Source organism: Motacilla alba, chromosome 20 (genome assembly GCF_015832195.1).
Source record: "Motacilla alba alba isolate MOTALB_02 chromosome 20, Motacilla_alba_V1.0_pri, whole genome shotgun sequence".
Classification (NCBI taxonomy): domain Eukaryota; kingdom Metazoa; phylum Chordata; class Aves; order Passeriformes; family Motacillidae; genus Motacilla; species Motacilla alba.
The window spans coordinates 8006930-8029281 of record NC_052035.1 but is presented as its reverse complement, the minus strand read 5'-3'; the positions used below and the strand labels follow the sequence as shown (position 1 = coordinate 8029281).

The window sequence follows — 22352 nt, the reverse complement described above, 5'->3', positions numbered from 1 at the left end:
ACAAAGTGAAAACATGAGAGAAAGAAAAAAGGAAATAACAATAAAAGATAGGGGAGAGGAGAAATGTCACCACCCATGTATCCAGTGATGAGCTTTGATCAGTGCAGTTTCAATGCCCGTGGTCTGCATGATGGTCACAGACTTCATCCATTAGGAGCCCACACACAACAAAGACTTCCATGGGTTATATGCATTCAGTTTTAGGGGAAAGGCCTCGATACCTCCCTTGGGGGGGACTTCACACTGCCACATGAAGCTGTGCCTTATAGGGAGGGAGGAAATTGGCATGACAAAAAACATTAGCCCACCTCTGCAGGATCTGCTTCTCATCTGCCTTTTCCCTTATCTGATGCAATAACACTTTGTCGAAGTGGGCTATCTGGGAAACAGTAGATTGCAGGGCTCAAACAATTTATCTAAGCAAACTTTGTTTTTCACAATGAGGTGTTCACAGCTTCTCTGGGCAACTTGTGCCAGTGACTCACCTTAAGGTACAGCACTAGCTCAGGGCAGTTCTTTCCTTTTCCATTACTTTGTTGATCACTTCTGATTTTTACTGTTTTTGGTCAGATAGCATCATGCAGTGCTGGATTTCAGCTCAGGTGGCTGAAAACTGGGAAAATACTTAGGGACAGACAGGGAAAATAATTAATTGTTGCTGGGGCACAGAGGACTGTCAGAGTGAGAACTGCATATTTGCTTGCTCAGTGTCTGTTTGTCTTGGATCTTTATCTCTATTTCAGCCCAGATGTTCCTCTCACAAATGTGGCATCACAAAACATGCACCTGACTGCTCCTGGCCAGGGAGGGGGACATGCTGCCTGCAGGCTATTCCATGCTGCTTGCTCTGGGATCTCTGGCAGGTGCAGGAGAGCTGACCTCACCCTGGCAGCTGCCACGTGTGCTGCAGCCACTTCTCTGTGCTGCCTCTTCTCCTGACACACAGCCAGGTGATTTCCTTGGTAGCAGCTTTAGGTGTGAGGCTGGGCCAGCCTTCTGCTTTAATGTCACTTTGTGCATCTATAATGTGGATCTTTTTTACTTTAAACTCAATAATGTTCTGGTTAGTGCACTCCTGAGAGGTAAATGTAGCTTGGCCCTTCGCTTCTGAGACCTCAGAGGGATGGCAAGGCTGGCATTGCTGCACACAGCTGTCACTGTTAAGCTGCCTCTCTCAAGAGGTGGCAGCTGAGGGAGAGAGAGAGGGAGGATGGAAGGAAAAAAATAGGTTGTGAGATTGCTCATGAATCTGAGAATGGTGTTTGAGCATAATGGAGGATGGTGTTGAACATCCCATTTTATGGGCTGCTCCCTTCTATAAATCTCTCTTGTCAGTGGGGAAAGGAGAGTTTTTGCAGTGCTGTGATAGCAGAGAGGATGTCAATTGCTGCTGGGGCACTTCTGATGGAGACCTGGGGACTGTTTTCTCCTGTAGGTGCATAGCAGTTAACCCTGGAGAATTTAACTGCTGAGTGTGGCTGGTGGCCCCAACCTTCTGGTCTCTGGCCTTTCACTCAGAATTCTTGCTGGGCTGTGGAGATTATGATTGAAAACAAATCACATGGACTAAATGTGTGCTCATCTGTTGGAAATGACTTTGTGTAATTGTTTGGATGTCTCAGGGCTGCAGGTGGGTGATCAAGAAATTTGGACAGTGCTTGACTCCTAAGTGTGGGGCTCATTGGAGGCTCTCGTGGACATGGACAAGCACTTTCATCCAGTGTTCAGAAGGGGATTAGCAGTGACAAATGCTACTTTGAGCTCCTGGGCTGTGACATCCCAGTCCATCGGGATCTGAAACCCTCAATGTGTTATTAAGCAGACAAGGGATTATAGTGTCACGTCACCCCTGGTACAGGGGTCTCGTGATGCTTTCACACCTTGCAGGTAGGGGTTTGCAGGCTGAGTGAGCTGGTGTGGTGCAGCAAGTGAGATCCACAGCTGTGTGAACTGGTTACATGAAGGAAGCTGCCACCTGGAAGGATTATAGCTGCTTTTACTCAGAGTATCAGACTTCAGCTGGGTGCAGCACCATAAAACTCTGATCTCTAGCCCTGTTGTGAAACCCTGCCAACTTGGCTATTTCTGGAAGATGTTCCCCTCCAAGTACCAGCAAATCACAAGTATCAGAGCACTTGCCACAGATGGAGGGTTATGATCATCTCTCCTGCTTGTGTGTCCCACAGCAGTGCCCCATCAGCACTGATAAACTTCCCCCAGAGTGGTTTGGCTGCCAGCAATGAACATCACCAGGTCCATGGTGCCCTGACTGAGATGCAGGCCAGGAACTGAGGGTACTTAACAACAAAAAGCCCCTTTAAAACAGAATTTTACTCCGTTGGTTTTGTTTGTTTTTTAACACAGGTTTTCTCCCTAATTAAGTGAAAAACATTTATCATGAAATTCAGCTGAAATTCTCTGAAATTTATCTGCTACATTTGCAACCCAAGTATTGCAACAGCAGGAACCCGAGAACGCAACTGATTTGTCATTACAAGAGCTGAGAGAAACAGAAACAGCAAATAGCACTCCAAAAATGACAAGCAAAAATATGATTATTATTCTCTCAGTCTTAGTCATGTAAAGAGCAAGCAGAAGCATAGGTAAGGCAATTTCCCTTAGATGTGACTTATGTTGATGGTGCTCTCCTGCAAAATGTCTCTAATTGAACTCTTCTAACGAGACGTGGTCACTGGTATTACTTGTTACAGCACTGTGTCCTGTCAGCTTCAGCCCAGTATTTCACATTGTGCCACGGGGGACAGTTTTATTTCAAATGAACAAATAAATTAAGCTCATTTCTGGTCTGGGATAGCTCTAATGTGCACAATCTACTATGTTCACAGCCTCAAACAAAATTACTGCTAAGGCAGCCTGCAGGTAAAGGGCCAAAGTAACTTCAGTTAGTCAGTAAAGAAATTAATTGGAATGAAAGTCCTTGATCACATCCTCACAGTGCTGCTGGGCTCTCAGAGAGGTATCTGAACACTCTGCTGGGAACCTGTTCCCTGCAGACACCCACATCTGCAATTAAAAAGGGTTAATGCTCATTCTGTGAATCTTCCTCAGAACTTACTGCTTCAGCATGACTTTTTTTCCCCTCACTTTTCTTTTTGGAAGCCAAAGGATTTTTTTTTCTTTAGTATCATCAAGAACAGGAATAGAAACTTTGCAACAAGCTCAGAATGTTCTTTGGCTCAGCACATGGGAAAGAGATTTAGGGTTGGATTTCCTATTGCTTCACACTCACTCCTGCCTGCTAGCAGGGTAATGATTTTGTGGGCAGGCATTTTTCTTAATGAGCCATTGGCAAAACTGCCTGCTTCTCCCTAATTTGCTGTTATATCTCCTCAGCTGGGTTCTGGAGGTAAACACTTCACCTTCCCTCACTGCCAGCTGCCAGCAAGACTCTGAACTGAAGATCATCTTCTGAAAGACTCACTTTGCACTGTGAACAGGGAGAGCAGGGAGGTGAAGATGTTTATCGTTTTCTGAGGGGTTTTATTACACTGTTTGGGATGGATGGTCTGGTTTCGTGATTTTCTTGGCAGCTGTTCATAATCCTCTAACCTTTATTGTGATTAAATGACAAATATCCAGAAGCAGAGCAAAGTAAGGAAGCAAGTTGCCCCTTCAGAGAGGGAAAACAAGGCAGCATGGGGCTGCCAAGGGACTGGAGCCTGTGTTGGAGCCAGGACTTGCACAAGAGCTCTCTGTCAGAGGTCCTTGTGCACTGTGCCTCCCACTCGAGCTGCTGCTGGAGCAGCACTCTGTTCACTCTGTTCCCAGCAGCTGGTCCTGCAGCATTTTGTCATTGACTACACAACCCCAGATATTAATAGCAGAGAGATGTCCCCTGCTTTCAGCTGTTCAGCTGTGTCCCTGGCTGTCTGGGAGCTGATTCCTGCTTGCAGCTGGGGTATTGTCATTGCTCAGGTACTTCAGTCCGTGAGTTTGATGCCGTAGGCTGACGGGGAAGGAGCAGCATGCTGGAGGCTTTGACCTGGTCTGGAATGGCAGGCCTGTCAGCAGAGGGGGAGATCTGAGTGTTCTGTGAATGAGAACATCATGGCAAGCACACACTTAGGTGCAGAATTCATCCAGTGCTAGCAGGTGTCCTGCTGGGTCCTGAAGCTGTTGGCACAGGAGGGGAATGCACATCTTCACTGGGGAACAAGAATGGGTGTGTGAGCTCTTATGGAACTAGGAGACCAAAAGGACCAAATGTTTTCCAAAAATCACTCTCTGCAGTCACCGTGGTGACGGTTTAGTGGTCACTTTCCTGAAGCCAGTTGTGTATTTTACTGATGGGAAGCAGTACTTGGATTGTACTGCTTGGAGTACAGTGCTCCATACTTGGAGAAGCTGACACGCACTGCTCCTCTTGCCATGCACGCCTCAGTGTGAGCAGCATCATCTCTGGCTGAGGATTCTAACAAACAACACATGAGCAGAGCCCCCCCTGAAAGTGAAACATCATCTCACCTCTACAGGCAGGATGAGGAAGGTGTAACTACCTGCTGTGTATTTTGCCTGGTAATGCTTTCATGGTGGCTGCTGTGTCCTAGGAAGAAACAAATGAAGAAACAGGAATCTGGCTGCACAGCAGAGTGTAGTGCTGATCCCAAGCTTGGGGTGGGAGATACCCTCATGGATGAAGGTCACTCTCCCCTCGTGTCAGGCAGCAGCAGCTCCCACTTCTCTCCGGACACCACTGGCTCAGCACAAGGCACTGGCTCCCCTGCTTCTGAGAGTTTCCCAGTTGGGAAGCTGCAGTGGGCTGGAATGAGGTATTTTAGCTGACACAGGGATGCTTGGCTGCTCAGCTGGCCCTCTGCACTGCAGAGCTTAGTTCTGTTCCGTGTAAGAAAACAAAGGGGCTGAACACATTCTGCACAGCAAAACAAAGCTTTTAGGGCAGGCGAGCACCTGATCCTCCTCCTGCTACTACTATGGAAACATGTCAGAGCAGAAAACCTGTTGCCATGAGACTGTAAAAATAACCCTGCCATCACATTATGGAGACACGGACTGGCTGCACCACATGGCTTATGTAAGAGCAGCTCCTGCACTGGGATGTGGCACTGTGAGCTGCCTCCTGCTCCCAGGAGACAGGCAGGCTTCTGAAAAAGCTGCAGGCAAGACAGTTCGGGTAGTAAGTTTGTTATTTTTAGTCTGTGTGTCTGAAATATAAGCCTGAAGTGGACAGAGACACATTTAGGGTATGTAGTATCAGGAGGAGAATTTTAAAAGTAGGGCCAAGCAATGGTAGTTGGGTTTTTTGGTTTAAAGAAATCACATCTTGGTTTTAAGGGGTCAGATACAGGATATTTTTTGGAACTCTGTGTAATTTGAAGTGTGTTTAGAACTGGCCAGGGCAGGAGAAGGCCTTGCTGAGTTGGGAGGTGGTCAGGGAGCCAGGGAAGTGGTGGTGCTGTGTTTGATGTTGTCATGGCTGGGAAAAAGGAAAGGGAGCAAGGGACCAGGCCCAGGAGCCAGGCCCAGCTCTGTTGCTCATGCAAGATTTGGCAGAACAGGACAACGGCCCTGTTTACAGTTCCGAAACTCTGCCCAGAAATATCTCTACAGAAGCTCAAAAAATTAAGGGCTTGGCTGGACCCAGACACTTCCCAGTATGCAGAAAAAAATCCAAACTCACTGTGTAGTCATGTACTAATTATCAATAATTATTTAAAATCTGATGCTCTTGACCAAGTTAAGCACTTGGGGAGCACATTCAGAGGGGGAGTGCAGAAAACAGCAAATTTTAAAACCTTTGCAGAAACTACTACTGGTTACATCAATTGTCCTTTCACTACTAGACAAACTCAGTGACTATTCCTGCTCAGCTCTCCTCAGGCTACTTTTTTAAATATACCCAAGTTTTATCCCTTCATCCAGTCCTGAAAGCCTCATTTCTGTTTTTTCCTGCCTTCCAACAGTAGAACATGTTTTCCCAGCAAGACTAAAAGGATACTGCCTCCTCCTGCTCCTCCCTACACATCCTTAGAGATTCCTGACGTGCCTCAGATGCACAGCTTTGCTTTGTTTGAATGCCACGGGCGGGCACAACTCCTCTTCTGTGCTTCAGGCACGTGGAGGATTCCCAATCCCTCCTACTCCTGTTCCCAGCGTGACAAAGGAGCAGCTCTGAAGCCAAACCCCAGAAGAGTTTGCATAAACCCCCAACAAGGAACATACACATGGAGTCAGGAATGTCCCACTGCTCTGATTTTAATGATTCCACTTCCAGCCCAGCCATGGGCCTTTGCCTAGCACAGCTCTGCCACCCGAGGTCCAGCACAGAGCAGGAGAGGGTTTGTGGTCCAAAGAAACTGCAGAGTTGCAGCTGAGGAGCCAAAAAATTCCCACCTCACCTGCGTGGGCTCTGGACACACCAACGTCCTGCAAATCCCAAGGACTGTGGCTACTGAAACAGGAGCCTGCAGTGACAGCCAGACACGCTGTGACAGTGGCACGGCCACCTCAGCCCTCCAGGATGCGGTTGATGAGCTTCATTTCCTCAGCAGACATGGGATTCAGGTTAAACCCCTTCAGCTCAGGTTTACCTGAGAAAAACACATTGAAAACATCAGTTTGTCACCAAAGGAGTGAAGCAGTCAGCAGTTCATGGCAAACTCGAGAGGAGCAGTGGGGAGGGCAGGGACAGCCCTGGGAGCTCAAGTGGGGTCACCCCAGCACAGGGTCAGAGAGGATTTAGGGTGCAGGTGATGACAGCTCCACACAGGGAACTGCTGGGACAGGGAGGGAACTGCAAAACCAGTGGGAAAGAGGCTGCAGGAACACATGGAACTCAGGAATCTCCTGATCCACAAGTCTGCTCCCAGGCAGGCACTGAGCAGGTTCCAGGGGGAGAGTTTACCCTGAGCTTCATAGAGCCGGTTGACCTTCACCCGCAGCTCTTTCCGCAGCTTGTTTATCTCCTCATCCAGCTCTTCCTGGTCTGGGATAAGAGGCAGGAGTGAGGAGGACTGTGGTGGACTCTGGGATGAAGGCTCAACTCCCCACGGGACACGGCACAGGCACAGGGGGTGCCTCCACCACCCCCGGGGCCGAGCAGCTCCCACATGTGCTTCCCAAGGCACAGCACGGGCCAGCATCAGCCTCTCGAGAGGCTCTGGGCACCTCGCAGCCCATCCCTGCACAGAAGTCCGTTAATTGAGCCAACATCTGGTTAATTATGGTGCTTATTAAAACTTGTTAATTATGGTGCTTTTTAAAACTTGTTAATTATGGTGCTTATTAAAACTTGTTAATTATGGTGCTTATTAAAACGCTTAAAGCTACACGGAGCCCTCGGGGTGAGCTCACCCTGCCGCAGCATCTCCCGGGTCTTCGCCTTCGGCAGCTCGATGAACATGGCCCCGAAGCAGACCATGGCGTTCTCTGGGGAAGGGAAGGGAAGGGAAGGGAAGGGAAGGGAAGGGAAGGGAAGGGAAGGGAAGGGAAGGGAAGGGAAGGGAAGGGAAGGGAAGGGAAGGGAAGGGGCTGTCAGCGGAGCCGCTCCGTGACCCGCGGCCACCAGGTCACGGTGGGCGCAGCCAACCCGGCCTCACCGTCGGGCTCAGGGTCCTTCTGCAGCGCCCGCAGGGCCTCGCGGTTGCGGTTCCGCTTCACGTCCAGGTCCACGATCTGCAACGGGAACGAGAGGGGCAGGAGCGGCCGGGACTCGGGGCTACCGGCAGCGGGGGAGGCCCGCCGGAGCTGGGTCGTACCTGCTGCCGTGCCGCCAGCACGTCCTCGGCCAGCTCCTCCACCTCGGCCAGGTAGCGCAGCACGAAGGCCGGGTCCCGGGCCATGGCGGGGCCTCACCGGGGCCGCTCGGGTCCGCCGCCGTTCGGCTCCGGGCCGCAGCCGCCGCCGCGCGGGCGGGTTCCGCGGCGGGAGGGGCCGGGCTCAGCGCGCCCTCTCGCGGCCGCCGCCGGGAGCGCCGCCCGGTTTGGGCTCCCCGGGGTCGCGGCGGCTCCGGGGGCGGGGGGGACCGACCGGCACCGACCGGGACCGACCGGGACCGACCGGCACCGACCGGGACCGACCGGAACCGACCGGGACCAACCGGAGCTGCGAACACGCGTGCCCGGGGTCGGCAGAGCGGCCGCGAGTGGCCGTGGGCTGGGAGGGCCGTGCCCGGTGCCAGCGCGGGATCTCGCCCGTGGTGCGGACTGACGATCCCGGGGTTGGCTCCGGGCTGCCCCTGTCCCCGGGACTCGCCGCCCGCAGAGGGATGGAGGGTGCAGCGCGGCCGTGTGGCGCGGAGCCCCAGAGTGCGGCTCCTGGCCCCGCAGCCGGCCCCCAACCCGCCCCGCTCTCCACAGCCCTGAGGGACGGGGGCTGAGAGCCCTGCCTTGCCTGGTCCCCTGTGTGTGAATTATTTATCGCTTTTCACAGCCTGTCCCCGAGCCCCCAGCACCACCGGCTGTCTCCTCTTCCTCGCTGCTTCCCAGCACGGTACCGCTGTTGGCAGCTGGGCCCTCGGAGCATCAGGTGACCTCTGTGTCACCGCAGAAAGCAATAAAGGGCACTCAAAGCGCGGGGCGATTAGCTCAGGTTTCCTTTCGTGCAGCTGGTGGCTCATCTGTAGCTCAGCGTCCAGGACCTGCCATCCCCAGGGACTGGAGCCAATTGTGGTCCCGGCAGCTTGACTCACCCTCAGCCAGCCCCGGTGCCCCCCAGTCTGTGTCAGGCAGGGGCTGCTCCCGGGAAGGCTCTGGCAGGGGACCATATCCATCTGTTGCCCTGAACGACCCTGCCTGCAGGAAGGGAAATACATTGCTCCTCAAAATGCTTTTTATCCCTTTCTTTCTGCCCCACCCAGCCATGAGCAAGAGGAGCTGGAAAAATGGGGTGTGGGAGATGCAGGGAGACCCAGCTCTGCTGATGAGGACAGGCAGATCCTCACCGTGTGCACTCTGCAGTGGGAAAGGGACCCCAGGAGCCCCCCCAGGGACCCCATGTCCCATGTCCCTGCTCTGGACAGAGCCCTGAAACAGCAGCCCTGTCCCGAGCTGTCCATCTCTGCCACCCTGGCTGTGCCACCCAGCTGCTGCTTACCCGGTGATGGTGGGGGGACCTCTGATCTGTTTTAGATCCGTGTTTTGAAGGGAGAGAGCCCCAAACCTGCCTGAAGCAGCAAACAGGGGCCAGGGAGAGGAGGAGCCCCAGCACTGGGGCCCTGGCAGATGCACTTCATGAAACTCATTTGACAAGGAGCTCCCCAAAGGTGGTGACCCCAGTGCTGCGGCTCCTCTGGGCTGCCAGAGATGAGGACCACAGGGGACAGGGATGGAGGAGCGAGGCAGCAGCTGGCTGGTGGTCACCACACTTCTGTGGGCAAATAATCCCTCAAGGGAGATTACCCAGATCGGAAGATTACTGGCCCTAATCCCATAAGGTCATTTGTTTCAGTTAACTGAGATCTCTGTCTGTGGCAGCATCAAATGAAGCACAGCCGCTTCAGGGGGCAGTGGAGCCAGTGCTGGGGCACACACAGGCAGCCCAGGCTGGGAATGATCCACACTCAGGTTAGATTCCTTCCTGACATCAACCAGAAAATGTGCTGGGATTGGGGCTGGATGCCAATGCTGGGAAATGCTCATTTGTCAGTGGGAGCAGCTGGCTGGAGATCTGAAAAAGCAGGAAGGAGGGAGGGAGGGCTGTCAGAGTCTGGGCAGGAGGGATGGGGATGGGGATGGGGATGGGGGTGGGGGTGGGGATGGGGGTGGGGGTGGGGATGGGGGTGGGGGTGGGGATGGGGATGGGGGTGGGGGTGGGGATGGGGATAGGATGAGATGTGGCATGGGAACAGGGAAGGGAGCAGGCTGACTGTGTCCTGGCAGCAGTGGAAGGAAGCAGTGACTCTGGGGCTGCCAATGACAGTGCAGTGAAGGCAGAGTTTTGCCAGGAATGTTGGGCTGCATGGAAGGGCGGGGGCTGCTCTCCCTGGAAAGGTGGGGCCCAGCTCAGCACAGGCATGGGGGAAGCACAGCTGAGGGATCACCAAGCCATGGGCATCTGGAAAACATTCCCAGGGCAGTGAGAAGCGGCTGGTGCTGCACTCTGCGGCCTGTTCCCAGCCAAGCTCTGAGCCAGCCGCAAATCATCATGGATTTGTCCTCCTGGAGCCAGCGCCGGGGGCAGACATTCTGCTTGGAAGCTGGACTCAGACTGCAACCAGAGGTCCATTTGGACCAATTCCCCTGGGAACTGGGCAGTCAGAGGCAGCGGCCACCCGCCCGCTGCCGGGAGCTGCTTTGCTTTGCCGTGTGTTTTGTGGAAAGAGCAGGTTTGGTTTCATCATGTTCCTTTTTCTTCCTTGCAGCCCTTTTCTGTATGCAGCCAGAAACCCTCCCTGCCTGCTGGCAGCTGCACAGGAAGCTTCAGGGATGTTTATAAGGTTTTTTTCTCTCTTCTCCTTTCATGTGGCTGCTGGGGCCTGTTGTTAAGATAAATCAGACTTCAAACCACGATCTCCATGTTCTCAGGCTGTGGATCTTTAACTGCTGCTTCAGAGGGGGTGTTTCAGGGTCAGGGGAGAAAGGTGGGTCTGTCTCTCCCTGATTCCCAAGTCCCATCTCCCTGGCACTGTGCCCACCGTCATGGCAACGTGTCTGTGCTCCGTCACCCAGCCAAGACAGAGATTCCCCAGGGACCAAGCCTAAAGAGGTCTGGAGTGGCCAAATGTTGACAGGGGCTCTGGCCAGTGGACCCCGTCCTTGGAAGGGGCCTGCCCTGCCTGGTTGTTGATGAAAGGCTGCTTTCTTCAGGCTTTGGGATGCTGGGAGCTTCCCCTCCCCCAGGCAGGCATTTGTGGAGGAGATGTGTCAGGAGCATCTCAAGGTGAGGTGTTTCATTATCAATGCTAATACATGCAGCACGAGGAGAGCCTTGCCGAGGGCCCGGCCACTCCCTTGTGCTGAGTAACATCTTCACCCCCTGGATTTCATCCCAGGAATCCAGGCTTGCCCCACCCCCGGGTTGCGCCGATCCCTCTGGGCGCCCTGCAAGGCTGGATTTGGAAGTTAGCTGTGTTTCCCGGGACCAAACACGCTCCCCCTCTCAGAGTGCCACGGTGTGCTGACCGCGGGCCAGGCTCCAGCCGGGCTGAGCCTCGGGGGCTGAGCCGCAGAGCCAGAGCCCGGCCCGCGGGCTGGGGGCTGGGGCGGCCTCCGGGAGCAGCTGCCTGTGTGCAGCCACCCTCCCGGGAGACCCGCCACAAAGGAGAGAAAGCCCTTTCCCTGGCGGCCCTTTCCCTGGCAGCAGTGCCGGGGATGCCGGCGCAGCGCTGCTCCTGGTGTCACACGGGGTGCGGCCCTTCGCCCTGCCACACACACCGTGCCCAAACTCCCGCGGGCAACGAGCGCAGGAGAGGTGGAGCCGCAGAGCAGGGCACCATCAGGGCTCTTGTGCGCCTGGACTCCGGTGGCCTCGGTACCTCACTTTCAGGGACATTCCCAAGGCTGAGGAATAACATCTGTAACTCTTTCAAGAGTTTCATTTCAGGAACAACAAAAGCCTGCTACCAAACCCCCATCACTGGTCTTCTCAAAGAGGAAACAACTTCTTCGAGCAGCCGGGTCTAGGGGAAGATGTCCCTGCCCTTGGCAAGGGGTTGGCACAAATTAATCTTTGAGGTCCCTTCTAACCCAAACCATCCTATGACGATTCTATGACTCTCCCTCCAAAGCAGGGCTCAGGTCCAGCCCCGGCAGTCCCCGCTGGGACCCTCTCTGGCTGTGTCTGGCAGGGTTTTGGTGGTCTGCGGTCCTGTCTCAGCCCAAGGGGAGAAGAGGCACCCACACCTCCACCCACCCTGACCTCGGCCCAGGGCTGCACCCACGGTCAGGGTCCTGCCTGGACCGAGCCTCGGGGCTGGGGGGCCGCGGGGCTACCCAGGAGCTTCCCGGGAAGCGCCGGCACTCGGTGGGCTGGGAAGGGGTGGTCGGGCAGCGCGGACAGCGCGGTTCTGCCGGGCCGGGGTGGGGGGCACCGTGCGGGGCTCGGCGGGTCCGGGCGGTCCGTGCCGGCGGGGACCGGGGGGCGGGGGCCGGCCGGGGGAGGGGCCGCTTGCCCTTCCCAGCTCGGGGCGGCGCCCGGCGGCACCGAGCGCTCCTCCGGGACCCCGCGGCGCCGGCGGGGGGGCGGCTGCCCCTTCCGGCGGGGGAGCGGCGGGAGCCGCCGCGGGCTCCCGGCGCCGGGCGGGGGGGAGCCGGTGTCGGCGGGCGCGGGGCGAGGCCGGCGGAGGCGGGCGCTGCCGGGGCGGGCTCCATCCCTCCGGAAGTCTCTCCCGCTCCCTCCTTTCTCCTCCTTTCCCCCGACAACATGGCCGCGAAGTCGGACGGCGGCGGCGGCGGCCCGGCCGTGCTGCTGGAGAGCCCCGAGGGCGGCGGCGGGCGGCGGGAGGCGGGCGCGGAGCCGCCGGCGCGGCGGTACCGGCTGCGGGACGGGTGCTGGGTGTTCTGCGCGCTCCTCGTCTGCTTCGCGGACGGTGCCTCGGACCTGTGGCTGGCGGCCCATTACTACGTGCGGGGGCAGCGCTGGTGGTTCGGGCTGACGCTGCTGTTCGTGCTGCTGCCCTCGCTCGTGGTGCAGATGCTCAGCCTCAGGTGGTTCGTCTACGACTTCGCCGCCAGCACCAAGGACAGCGGCGGCGGCACCAAGGACAGCGGCCCCCGCGGCTGCTGCCGCCTCTGCGTCTGGCTGCTGCAGGGCCTGATCCACCTGCTGCAGCTGGGGCAGGTCTGGAGGTACGGGGGTACCCGGGGCGCGGGGGTGCCTGCGGGGTGGGGGCGCAGCGGGGAAGGGGCGGCTGCAGGGCCTGATCCGCCTGCTGCAGCTGGGGCAGGGCTGGCTGTGTGGGAGGTATGGGAGTACAGGGGGCACGGGGGTATCGGGGTGATAGGGGTGCTGAGGGGATGGGGATGCCTCTGGGCTTGACACACCTGCTGCAGCTGGGGCAGGTCTGGAGCTACGAGGGTACCTGGGGGTGAGGGTACAGGGGGCTGGGATGGGGCTGCAGGGCCTGATCCGTCTGCTAAAGCTCGGGCAGGGCTGGAGGCACGGGGGGAGGGGGGTACAGGGGGGTCATGGAGCCAGGCGGGGCCTGGAGGGAGCGGCACAGTGCAGCAGGGTGGGGATAACAGCATGGAGACATCAGGAGGGGTTGGCAAGGCATGGGGAAATGGGTGGGGATGGAGAGGTGAAGCAGGGGCCCAGGCAGCTGGGGAGGCACAGGATCAGTCTCTCTGCAGCCCCAGAAAGATGGGTGGTGGAGAAGACCACTCAGCCATGGGCACAGGGGGGTGTTGGTAGCAGCAGTGGGTGTGGGTAGGAGCTGTGGGTGTGGGTGAGAAGCCACAGCCCAGCTTGGTGCCACAGCCTTGCCATCCCCGCTGCCAGGTGGTGCTGGGCCTGTTGGGGACTTGCCTGGCCATGGCAGCGTGGTTCTGGGGGTGTGAAGTGGCTATGCTGGGTCCTGAACACCTTGAGGCTCCTGTCCTGATCTCATTGGATATGTGGGGTGGTGGGCAAGGAGGGGCTGGTGGTTCCCAGCCTGTCCAGGCTTTTCTGATGCCCCACTCCAGTCCTGGGGACAGGCTGGTGGCATGGGCAGGGCAAGCAGCAGACAGGCTGGGGAAGCTCAAGGCCCTTCATCCTCCTCTCTGCAGACCCCCCAGACGCACACGGTGATGTTTTCTTGGCACCTTCCTCAGCTGTGCCGTGGACCCAGCCCTGCCCAGGGGGAAGAGCCGGGCGGGGGCACCGAGTGGCTCTCAGTGCTGGGAGGGCGGACAAAGGCAGTGCCCGGAACAATGCGTGGAGCTGGCAGCACTCCCTGCTCGGGTTTCCATCCTGTTTCCCCTCCCGAGTGCTCTAGTAGAGGCTCTTTGCTCGTTCCCTCTTGGTGTCTGCATGTTCATTCCTCTGCTGCTCCTTCTGGGATGCTCCGGGGTGTTTAACTTTGTTTGGCAGTGCAGTGTGTGCTGTGCTCAGCACACCTGCCAGCACACCTGCCCTCCCTCATCCCCTGACAGCGGGACCACTCTCGGGGTACTCTGGCTGCAGGGCGGGTGCAAAACCTGCTTTGGTGTGCGAGGGGAGCTGGTGAGGGAGAGGACAGGAGCTCTCTGGCCCTGCCTGCAGCTGGTGTGAGCCTGACACACCTGATCCCGGCCCAAGCTGGAGCTGAGCCGCAGCCGGGGGCTTTGCTCCTGGGGGTGTCAGTCCTGCTCTTGGATCGGCTGTGCCATGGAGACTCCTAAGCCAATTAAAGCGGTAACTCTCAGCATTCACCCTCCAGGACATGTTGGTCTCAAGCAGCAGCTGAGGCTCTTTCTAATCTCTGGATTTGGGATTAGTTGGGGTGACCAGTTAAATGCAGTTTGTTAAACCCATTAGCGGGGCTGGATCCGGTGCAGGAGGATGTGGCAGTTAAAGAAGTGTTGGATAAATGCTGCAGGTGAAAGAAAGGATTTTCCCCAGTCAGAGCACTGTGCCCCATGCCAAACATCTCCCCCTTCCTGATTTACCTGCCTCCTCCCCCACCTCTGCGGATGTCACCTCTACCAACCTCACTGCACTGTCCCGAGCCCCACCTGTGATAAAGACCCCCAGTCCTAAAAAAGAAAGCTACTTCCCACCTGCAACAGCAGCTCTGAGCACTGGCTCTGTGGCTATCCCTAATTAAATCTGTTGAAGTTAGCTGTCATTGCTGTGTTCCTGGTGCACATGCACAAGCTCCATCACGGGCGGTCTCTGGAGATGCTGCCAGAGGCATGACCGTGTGCCCGTGTAAGCAGCAGAGGCATGGGCCTGTCCCCAGCTGGTCCCACACCACCACTGTGCTTGTGGGCCATGCTTGGATGGTTTTGCAGCTCAGGAATTGTTATCCACTCACACAGTCCCCAGCTTCTTCACCAAAGCAGCTCTGCAGGGCAGGGGTGCTGCTCATGCCAGGGTGCCTCCTGCCTGGAAGTGTGTCGGGGTCCTCTGCCACCTCCGTGGGCTGGCAGCTGGCCAGGGTGTGCTGCAGGTCCCACTGGGCTGGGGACAGCCCTGTCAGTGCCTGTGTTAGCCCAGGGTCGCACATGGTGTGGCTGCCTGGGGTCACTGGGGCCAGACTGGTGGTTCCCTCTCTTCCTGAAAGCCCCCATCAGCCTCTTTACCCCCATCCCCTCCCCCAGTGCCACCCCTCAGTCCTGGTGCCAGTCTGGTAGCAGTCCAGGAGGGCAAGGTCATCCTGGGTGGGCTCATGAGGGGTGGCAGAGCTGGGACCTGCAGGTTTCCCCACCACTCTGCTCCCTAGAGCTTTGCTCTGTCTGCATGGGGACAGGAGCCCTCCCAGCCCTGGGAGCACCCAGCTTTGGGCTGTCAGCTTGTCCTGCTCCAGGACCCAGTGCTGGCAGTCCCCACCTGGCCCTGATGCAAAGGACAAGGGGGTTTTAGGGCCAGACAAAGCCTTTCCCTGAACACAGGCACCCTCAGGTTCTCCCATCTGCCCCGAGTGGCCAGAGCATCCTGGGGCGTGGGGCTGGTGGGACACACTGGGTGCAGTGACATGGGCACATGTGCAGCTGTCCCTCATGACCTGACTTGGTTGGATGTGTAAGGGATTAAAACGGCTGTAACAGAGAAGCAATTTTCTCCTTGTTTAAATACAGGATTAAGGGATGAGATCCCAAATTATCTTCTAGGAAAATCACACTTCCTATTGCTCACTCTGGGACCAGAGGGTCCCTCATCCTTTTCCATCTGAGGATGATGATTAGGGGATTTGTTTGTAACCAAAGCTGGGCTTTTCTCCTCGTTCATTTTTTCCAACATTTGAGAACTGGGCTCAGTAGCTGGGAGCAGGGGGCAAACAGTGACACTGGTGACAAATCCAGCTGTAGTGGGGCTCTGACAAAACCAGTGCCCAACCAAGCCACCACCTTCCTGCTGCAGGGTTTTTGTTGGATCACTCTTTGCAATACAAAGGAGGGAGCAATTAGCCCTGAGAGCTCTCGCCGTCGGTTTCTGCCTCATCATCAGTTTTTTTGAAAATTAAATGATTTTTTTTCAAGTGATTGATTCTGTGTTTCCCGTGCAGCTGCCGTGGCGCAGGGCTGGGGAGCGCCCGCCGCGCTGGCAGCGCCGGGATCGCTCGCTGGGCTGAAACACCACGGGATGATCAAATGCAGAACAAATAAGAATCAACATTTCATTCGGGAGAGCTGATGGGAGATGAAATCTCATTTTAATGAGACCTTTGGAGCTGGCAGACAGAGGGATAATTGTGCCCTGGCTGAAAGCTGGGGAGCCCACGGGTCACTTGTTGAACAGTGCAGGACCCAGGGCTGGGGCTCTGCAGTGTGTGTGTGGGGGCTGCTCTGTGCCATGGACAGTGGGATCACTGATGAGCCCAATTATCAAGACTAATTACAGGGACAGCATGAGGTCACCAGCTCCCAAGCCTGCTTCTTGCATGGGCACCCTGGGACAGCAGTGGCGCCCTGCAGCAGCCAGGGCTTTACATTGCTTGCCCTGTTGTTTCCCCCTATGCTGTGCCTTCCACCCCGGGCTGCCCACTGGTTTGCTCCCCACCAGAGAGGAGAGTCCTTCTCTGGGCCCTTCTGAGGGGCCGTGGCCCTGGTGGTGCCACAGTGGCACTGCTGGCCTGGCTGCTGGGAGCAGGTGGCACTGGGATGCAGATCTGCGCCAGGGGCCAGGAGCCAGGTGGCCACAGCCTCTCCCCACCCCAAGCAGCGAGGGACAGGCTGCAGCAAAGGCTAAAATTAGGCGCTGCCCCGGAGGTGGAGGTTAAAACGTCACTTTGACACCAGCACAGAGAAGCCGGTGGGGGCTGGGAGTGGGGCTGGCAGGGCAGAGCAGATGGCAGCAGGGTGTCCTGAGGGTTCAGTGGCCCCAGCTGATGGCCCTCACTGTGCTCTCCGGGCTGTGCAGCCCCGGGGGTGGGAGCACTCTGCTGTCCCTGCAGCGGGAGCAGGGCTGGCTCCTGCCTCCTCCTGCTGACGGATGAGCTGAAAGTGCTGCGATCAGGCTTTCTCCCATGCTCTGGGCTGATGGAGTTGTCTGGCAGCACATTCTGGAGCTGATGGTAAAGCCGTTGCTCTGCCAGAGGATTTTATTCTCTGGAAGGAATCTGTGGCCTGATGTCCTCCTGCTGCACCTGTTTTCCTCCTCACCCGGCTCCCTTCTCCTCCTCGCCAGCAGAGCCCTGGCCGTGGTGCAGGCAGGGCTGCCCGGGGAAGCCCTGCCTGGCCAGCCCTGCGTCCCCTCCCGCAGTGCCAGATCTGGCCCGGTGCCGTGGGGAGGGTCCCTGGTGGCGGTGACTCAGCCGGGCGTGCGTCGGTGCCACGCACACCTCCTCTGACCCCCAGCCGACGACCAGATGGCCGGGGCCAGCGTGTGGCTGCACCCTCGGCCCTGCCAAGAGCCCAGGCAACACCGGCGTGAGCGCCAGGAGCTTCCTGTGGGCAGCACGGCACAACCAGCTGGTTCCTCCATCCTGGCCGGGGCAGGAGGAAGCAGGGTGGGCTCTGCGCCAGCTGGGACCAAAATATCCCTTTTGAGAAGCAGCCGGATGTGGTGCTGGGTTGGGGCAGCCTGAATCCATGGGTGGCTGGAAACTAAGCTGTGGATGGGATCCCTGGCTGGGGGGAGCCAGACCCTGCATGGGTGGTTAAGGATTGGGGTGATAGGTGGGTAGGCAGTGTATGTCTGGGTGGGCAGCGTGGTGATGGCCCAGGGCTCTGGGATGCTGAGCTGGCTTTGCACAATCTGCCCCTTCCCAAACTGGAGCCCTGGTCTGGGACAGGGACGCCTTCTTCATTGCTGCTGCCCTGCAGCTCCTGGCACCCCTGGCCCAGGGGGCTTTCCGTGGTCCCAGATCAGCAGGAACAGGTTGGCAGTGGCCACAGGGCATTCCTGGTGTGGACAGAGTGGGGTGAGCTCACCTGGCAGCGTGGGCTCACCTCACCCTTCGCCTGCCTCGCACAGGTACCTCCGCACGCTGTACCTGGGGCTGCAGAGCCGGTGGCAGGCCGAGCACCGCCGCCGCCACTTCTACTGGCGGATGATGTTCGAGAGCGCGGACATCAGCATGCTGCGGCTGCTGGAGGCCTTCCTCAAGAGCGCGCCCCAGCTCGTGCTGCAGCTCAGCATCATGGTGCAGCAGAACTACATCGAGCCGCTGCAGGGTAAGGGATGGCGCTTGCAGGGGACAGGGTGGGGGGAGGTTCCAGCTCCTGTGGGCTCTCACGGCCGCTCCCCGCAGGACTCTCAGCCTCGGCCTCGCTGGTCTCGCTGGCCTGGATGATTGCGTCCTACCAGAAAGTGCTGCGGGACTCGCGGGAGGACAAGATGCCCATGTCCTACAAGGGCGCCGTGGTGCAGATCCTCTGGCACCTCTTCACCATCGCCGCTCGCGCCATCGCCTTTGCCCTCTTCGCCTCCGTGTTCCAGCTCTACTTCGGCATCTTCATCGTCACCCACTGGTGCATCATGACCTTCTGGATCATCCAGGGCGAGACGGATTTCTGCATGTCCAAGTGGGAGGAGATCATCTACAACATGGTGGTGGGCATCATCTACATCTTCTGCTGGTTCAACGTCAAGGAGGGTCGGAGCCGCTACCGCATGTGCATCTACTACATCATCACGCTGTCAGAGAACGCCGCCCTCACCATCCTCTGGTTCCTGTACTACGACCGCAAGGCCACCTCCGACTTCAACGCCTTAATCCTCGTCTGCGTGGTCAGCTCCAGCTTCGCCCTCGGCATCTTCTTCATGTTCATCTACTACTGCCTCTTGCACCCCAACGGCCCCATCTTCAGCCACCGCTCCGTGGGCTGCATCTTCCGCCAGGAGCCACCCCCGGTGCCGGGGTCCCCCGTGGAAGCCGTCACCAGCCCCCCGCGCTCGCTGCCGCGGACTACAGGGGGGGAGCGGGACGGGGCGCCGGGGGAGCGGGACAGCTGCGTGCCCGTCTTCCAGGTGAGACCCTGTGCCCCGCCGGCGCCGGCCGCCCGCGCCCCGCGGACAGAGGGGCCCGTCATCCGCATTGACCTGCCCAGGAAGAAGTACCCGGCCTGGGATGCCCACTTCATCGACCGGCGCCTGCGGAAGACCATCCTGGCGCTGGAGTACGCGTCGCCCACCACCCCCCGGCTGCAGTACCGCACCCCCGGCGCCCCGCAGGAGGTGCTGGAGTACGAGACCACCGTGTAGGTTGCGGGGCGTGAGGCTGCGGCGGGAGAGCCGGTGCCGCCCAGGCCACCCTGTGTCTCCACGGCTGTTTGCCTTCCTTTGGGTTTGCCGGCGCCGCCGTTTCGCCGTGCCAAGCGTCTCGTGGGCGGCGGCCGGGGAGGTCTCTTGGTGCTATCCCCTCCCCGCGCTGCCTTCCCGCAGCTCAGACCCGTCCCACCCGGCGGCGGCCGCCCCCACGCCCTCCGGGGCTCGTCCTTGCCAAAATACCTCACCGGTGCCTGAGCCCAGGCGGTGGGTGCTGTGGCCATATCAGTGGTGCGGGATGGGGACCGGGGGCACCCTGGGATGGGGGCTGGCAGCTGCCAGGGGCACGGTGGGGCACGGTGGGGCACGGCGGGCAGCACACAGGTGCCTGTGCCACGGCAGAGCCGTGGGGATGGAACATGGCTGCACTGGGGTGTGCATGCGGCTCGTGAACCCCAGGGAGCTGGGGCAGGGACAGCCGGGGTCCATCCAGTCCCCCTCCATGTCTCCCACTTCCCCCAACTCTGCCACACCAACCCAAAGTGAGCCCCTTCATATCCATGCTCAGTCCCCCCGGCTCAGGGTCGAGCCGTGTCCCCAACTTCATGGGGTCTCCAATATCCTGTAGGGAATAGACCCTGGCCTGGGGGGTGCCCCTCGTGGGTGGGTTCAGAGCTGGGTCCCCAGCTGCGGCCAGGGTGGCTGCGCCCCATCCTCCCCCCCATCCCCACAGGAACTGCTTCATCTCATTGGGTTTGTTTTCACCTGAGTGGTGACATTTTGTGTGACATTTTCTACCTCCGCTGGGGCCGGGGGTGGCAGGGCCTGTCTGGCACCACTGAGGGATTTGTGCGGGGCCGCCGGCGTTCCCCGGATTCCCCAAAGTGGGACTCACCCCCAGCCGTTCTCCTCTCCTGGGCTGGCATCCCTTCCCACCCGGGAGCATTTCCATTCACTCCTTCATCAGCATCACCCCCCTCCAGCTCCGCAGTATAAACCTGAGCTGGGACCCTCCCTCCCCTGACCTCACCCTGTGTCTCTCCTGCCTGTCCCCTGCCTGTCCCCAGCCCCTGCCCCGCCTGCTCTGTCTGCTCCTGCCTCCCCAGGGGAGTGGGGCTGCTCGGGCTCTGGGTTTGAATGTGTCCCTGGTCCTGCCCAGATCCACCGGCCCCCACCGAGGGGCTGTGCTGAATGTACCCTGTGTCCCCCCGGCCGGGCCTGTGCCGGGGGGTTGTGTGTGTGTGTGTGTGTGTGTGTGTGTGTGTGTGTGTGTGTGTGCAGGGGCTGACAGGGGTTTGCAGGGCAGGGGAGCTGTTGGACCCCCCAGCCTTGTGCTGCCCCCCTTGCCCCGCACACCCACGGCCCCTGTGCCTTCCCTGCATCCCCTGTGCCCCCGCCACGGCTCCAAAGGGCTCCGGCCTCTGCCTGCCCTGAGCCACAGTGCCAAGCCCTGCCTGAGCTGGGGAGCGTGGGCAGCACTGAGAGCCCCTCTGTGCCATGGGGCACCGTGTGAGGCACCAGAGGATGGGAGGAGTGGGATGGGAGAGCTGCTCCTGGGAACGGTTGGGATGTGGGGTCCCCGAGGGCCAGTGTGGGTGCCCAGCCCTGTGACACGGCCGGGCTGGGAGGGTGTGCGGTGGCGGTGGCAGTGGCATCACGTTGCTTTTGTTTCCCATTTCTTGGTAGCTGGGGTGACAGCAGGCTGGGCTGGCCATCGCTGGGTTCACTGGTGCTAACTGGTGCTAACTGGAAGCCTTGGAAACCCTTTAGGAGGAGGGTGCGGAGCATGGCTGGGGCTGGGCAGCGGGCTGGGCCCCTGCCACCTGCACCGCTCCTCCAGCGCTGTCACGGCAGCCCCCGGTGTGTGTGCTGGTCGTGCTGGGGCAGCCCAGGCTCTGGGGTGGGGTCTCTTTTCCTCAGGGAAGGTGGGGGCAGCAGCCAGGGGTGCCAGGCTGGTCAGGGGGCTCACCGCTGCTGGCATCAAGCAGTGTCACTGCAGGCCCTGAGCGGTGCCCAGCTGGTGGCAGCTCCTCCCCGGGTCCGGCTCACAGGGGTTCTGGGGATGGGCCACATGGGGACTGCGTGCCAGCATGGGGCAGCTCCTCTGGGCTCCCCCTGCCCCTGCCCCTGCCCACCCCAGGGCAGAGACACCATTTGGGCATGCCCTTCATGCTGGGGTGTGTGTGGGGACCCCAGGGCCACGCTGGTGGGTCAGAGGGACACTTTTCTATGCACTCAAGCCACGGTACCCTCAGCCCTGGGCTGCTCTGGGCAGATGGCCACATGTGGGGTTCGGGGGACCCCTCAGTCTCACTCCTGCCCCAGGCCACCCCCTGTCCCCACCCAGCCTGTGCCACAGCGGCAGCCAAACCCAGCGCCGTGTCCCCTCCCACCTACCGGGGTGGCAGCGCCTGCCCGCTGGGATGACAGGGGACACGACCGGGGGCCAGGGTGGGCACAGCTCCAGGGGTGCTCGAGCTCCCACTGGGGATGGCGGGGTTCTGGTCCCTGGGAGTGTCACCCAGGGGTGGCAGCAGGGCTGCTCCAGCTTCAGGGAGTGAGAGAAGTTCGTTCTGGCAGGGGCTGCTGCGGGGTCTCAGCCACATCCCTGACCCCCCGGCGCTGGGACCCGGCGGCTGCTGTCACGTACTGTAAATACTCTGTGTGCCACCTTCTTCTCTGGGACCCTCGGCGCGGGCGGGGGCGAGCGGGAGGCCGGGGTCCGTCCCGAGACTTTTTTGTATACCACAAACTTTTTGTATATTTTTAATTTTGCTGCAACATGAGATATTAAATTCATTTCAATAAGCCCTGCCTGTGGGATCCTGTCCTTGTCGGCACCTCCAGCTCACAGCTGGGGCTCCAAAGCAGGGCAGGATGATTCCTCTCTGTCCCGGACTGCTCGGGGACATCATTAGCAGAGCAGGATGGCTGGAGCAGCGCTGCCTGCCTGGTGTCGGTGGCCCTGGCCGGTGCCAGTGGCCCTGGCGTGGTGGCCGGCAGGGAAGGGGTGCACAGGCAGGATGCAGCATCTCGGGGAGGAAGCTGCCGGACATGGCCACTGCCGGGCCAGCCTCCTCCCTGCCCCTGCCGGAGGCCCTGAT

General features: G+C 58.9%; 2 protein-coding genes across 2 annotated transcripts; one reads left to right on the top strand and one right to left on the bottom strand.

Moving 5' to 3' along the window:
• Positions 1 to 5666: 5666 nt before the first annotated feature.
• PDRG1 (p53 and DNA damage regulated 1) lies at positions 5667 to 7915 on the bottom strand. Its single transcript, XM_038158977.1, has 5 exons — positions 7737 to 7915; positions 7578 to 7653; positions 7333 to 7407; positions 6884 to 6964; positions 5667 to 6569 (listed from the first exon to the last, which is right to left on the bottom strand). The coding sequence occupies exons 1-5, from the start codon at positions 7818 to 7820 to the stop codon at positions 6487 to 6489; spliced, it is 399 nt and encodes a 132-aa protein (XP_038014905.1). The 5' UTR covers positions 7821 to 7915; the 3' UTR covers positions 5667 to 6486.
• Positions 7916 to 12339: 4424 nt separating this feature from the next.
• XKR7 (XK related 7) lies at positions 12340 to 22056 on the top strand. Its single transcript, XM_038159414.1, has 3 exons — positions 12340 to 12764; positions 18016 to 18215; positions 18293 to 22056. The coding sequence occupies exons 1-3, from the start codon at positions 12340 to 12342 to the stop codon at positions 19243 to 19245; spliced, it is 1578 nt and encodes a 525-aa protein (XP_038015342.1). The 3' UTR covers positions 19246 to 22056.
• The last annotated feature ends 296 nt before the right edge of the window (positions 22057 to 22352 follow it).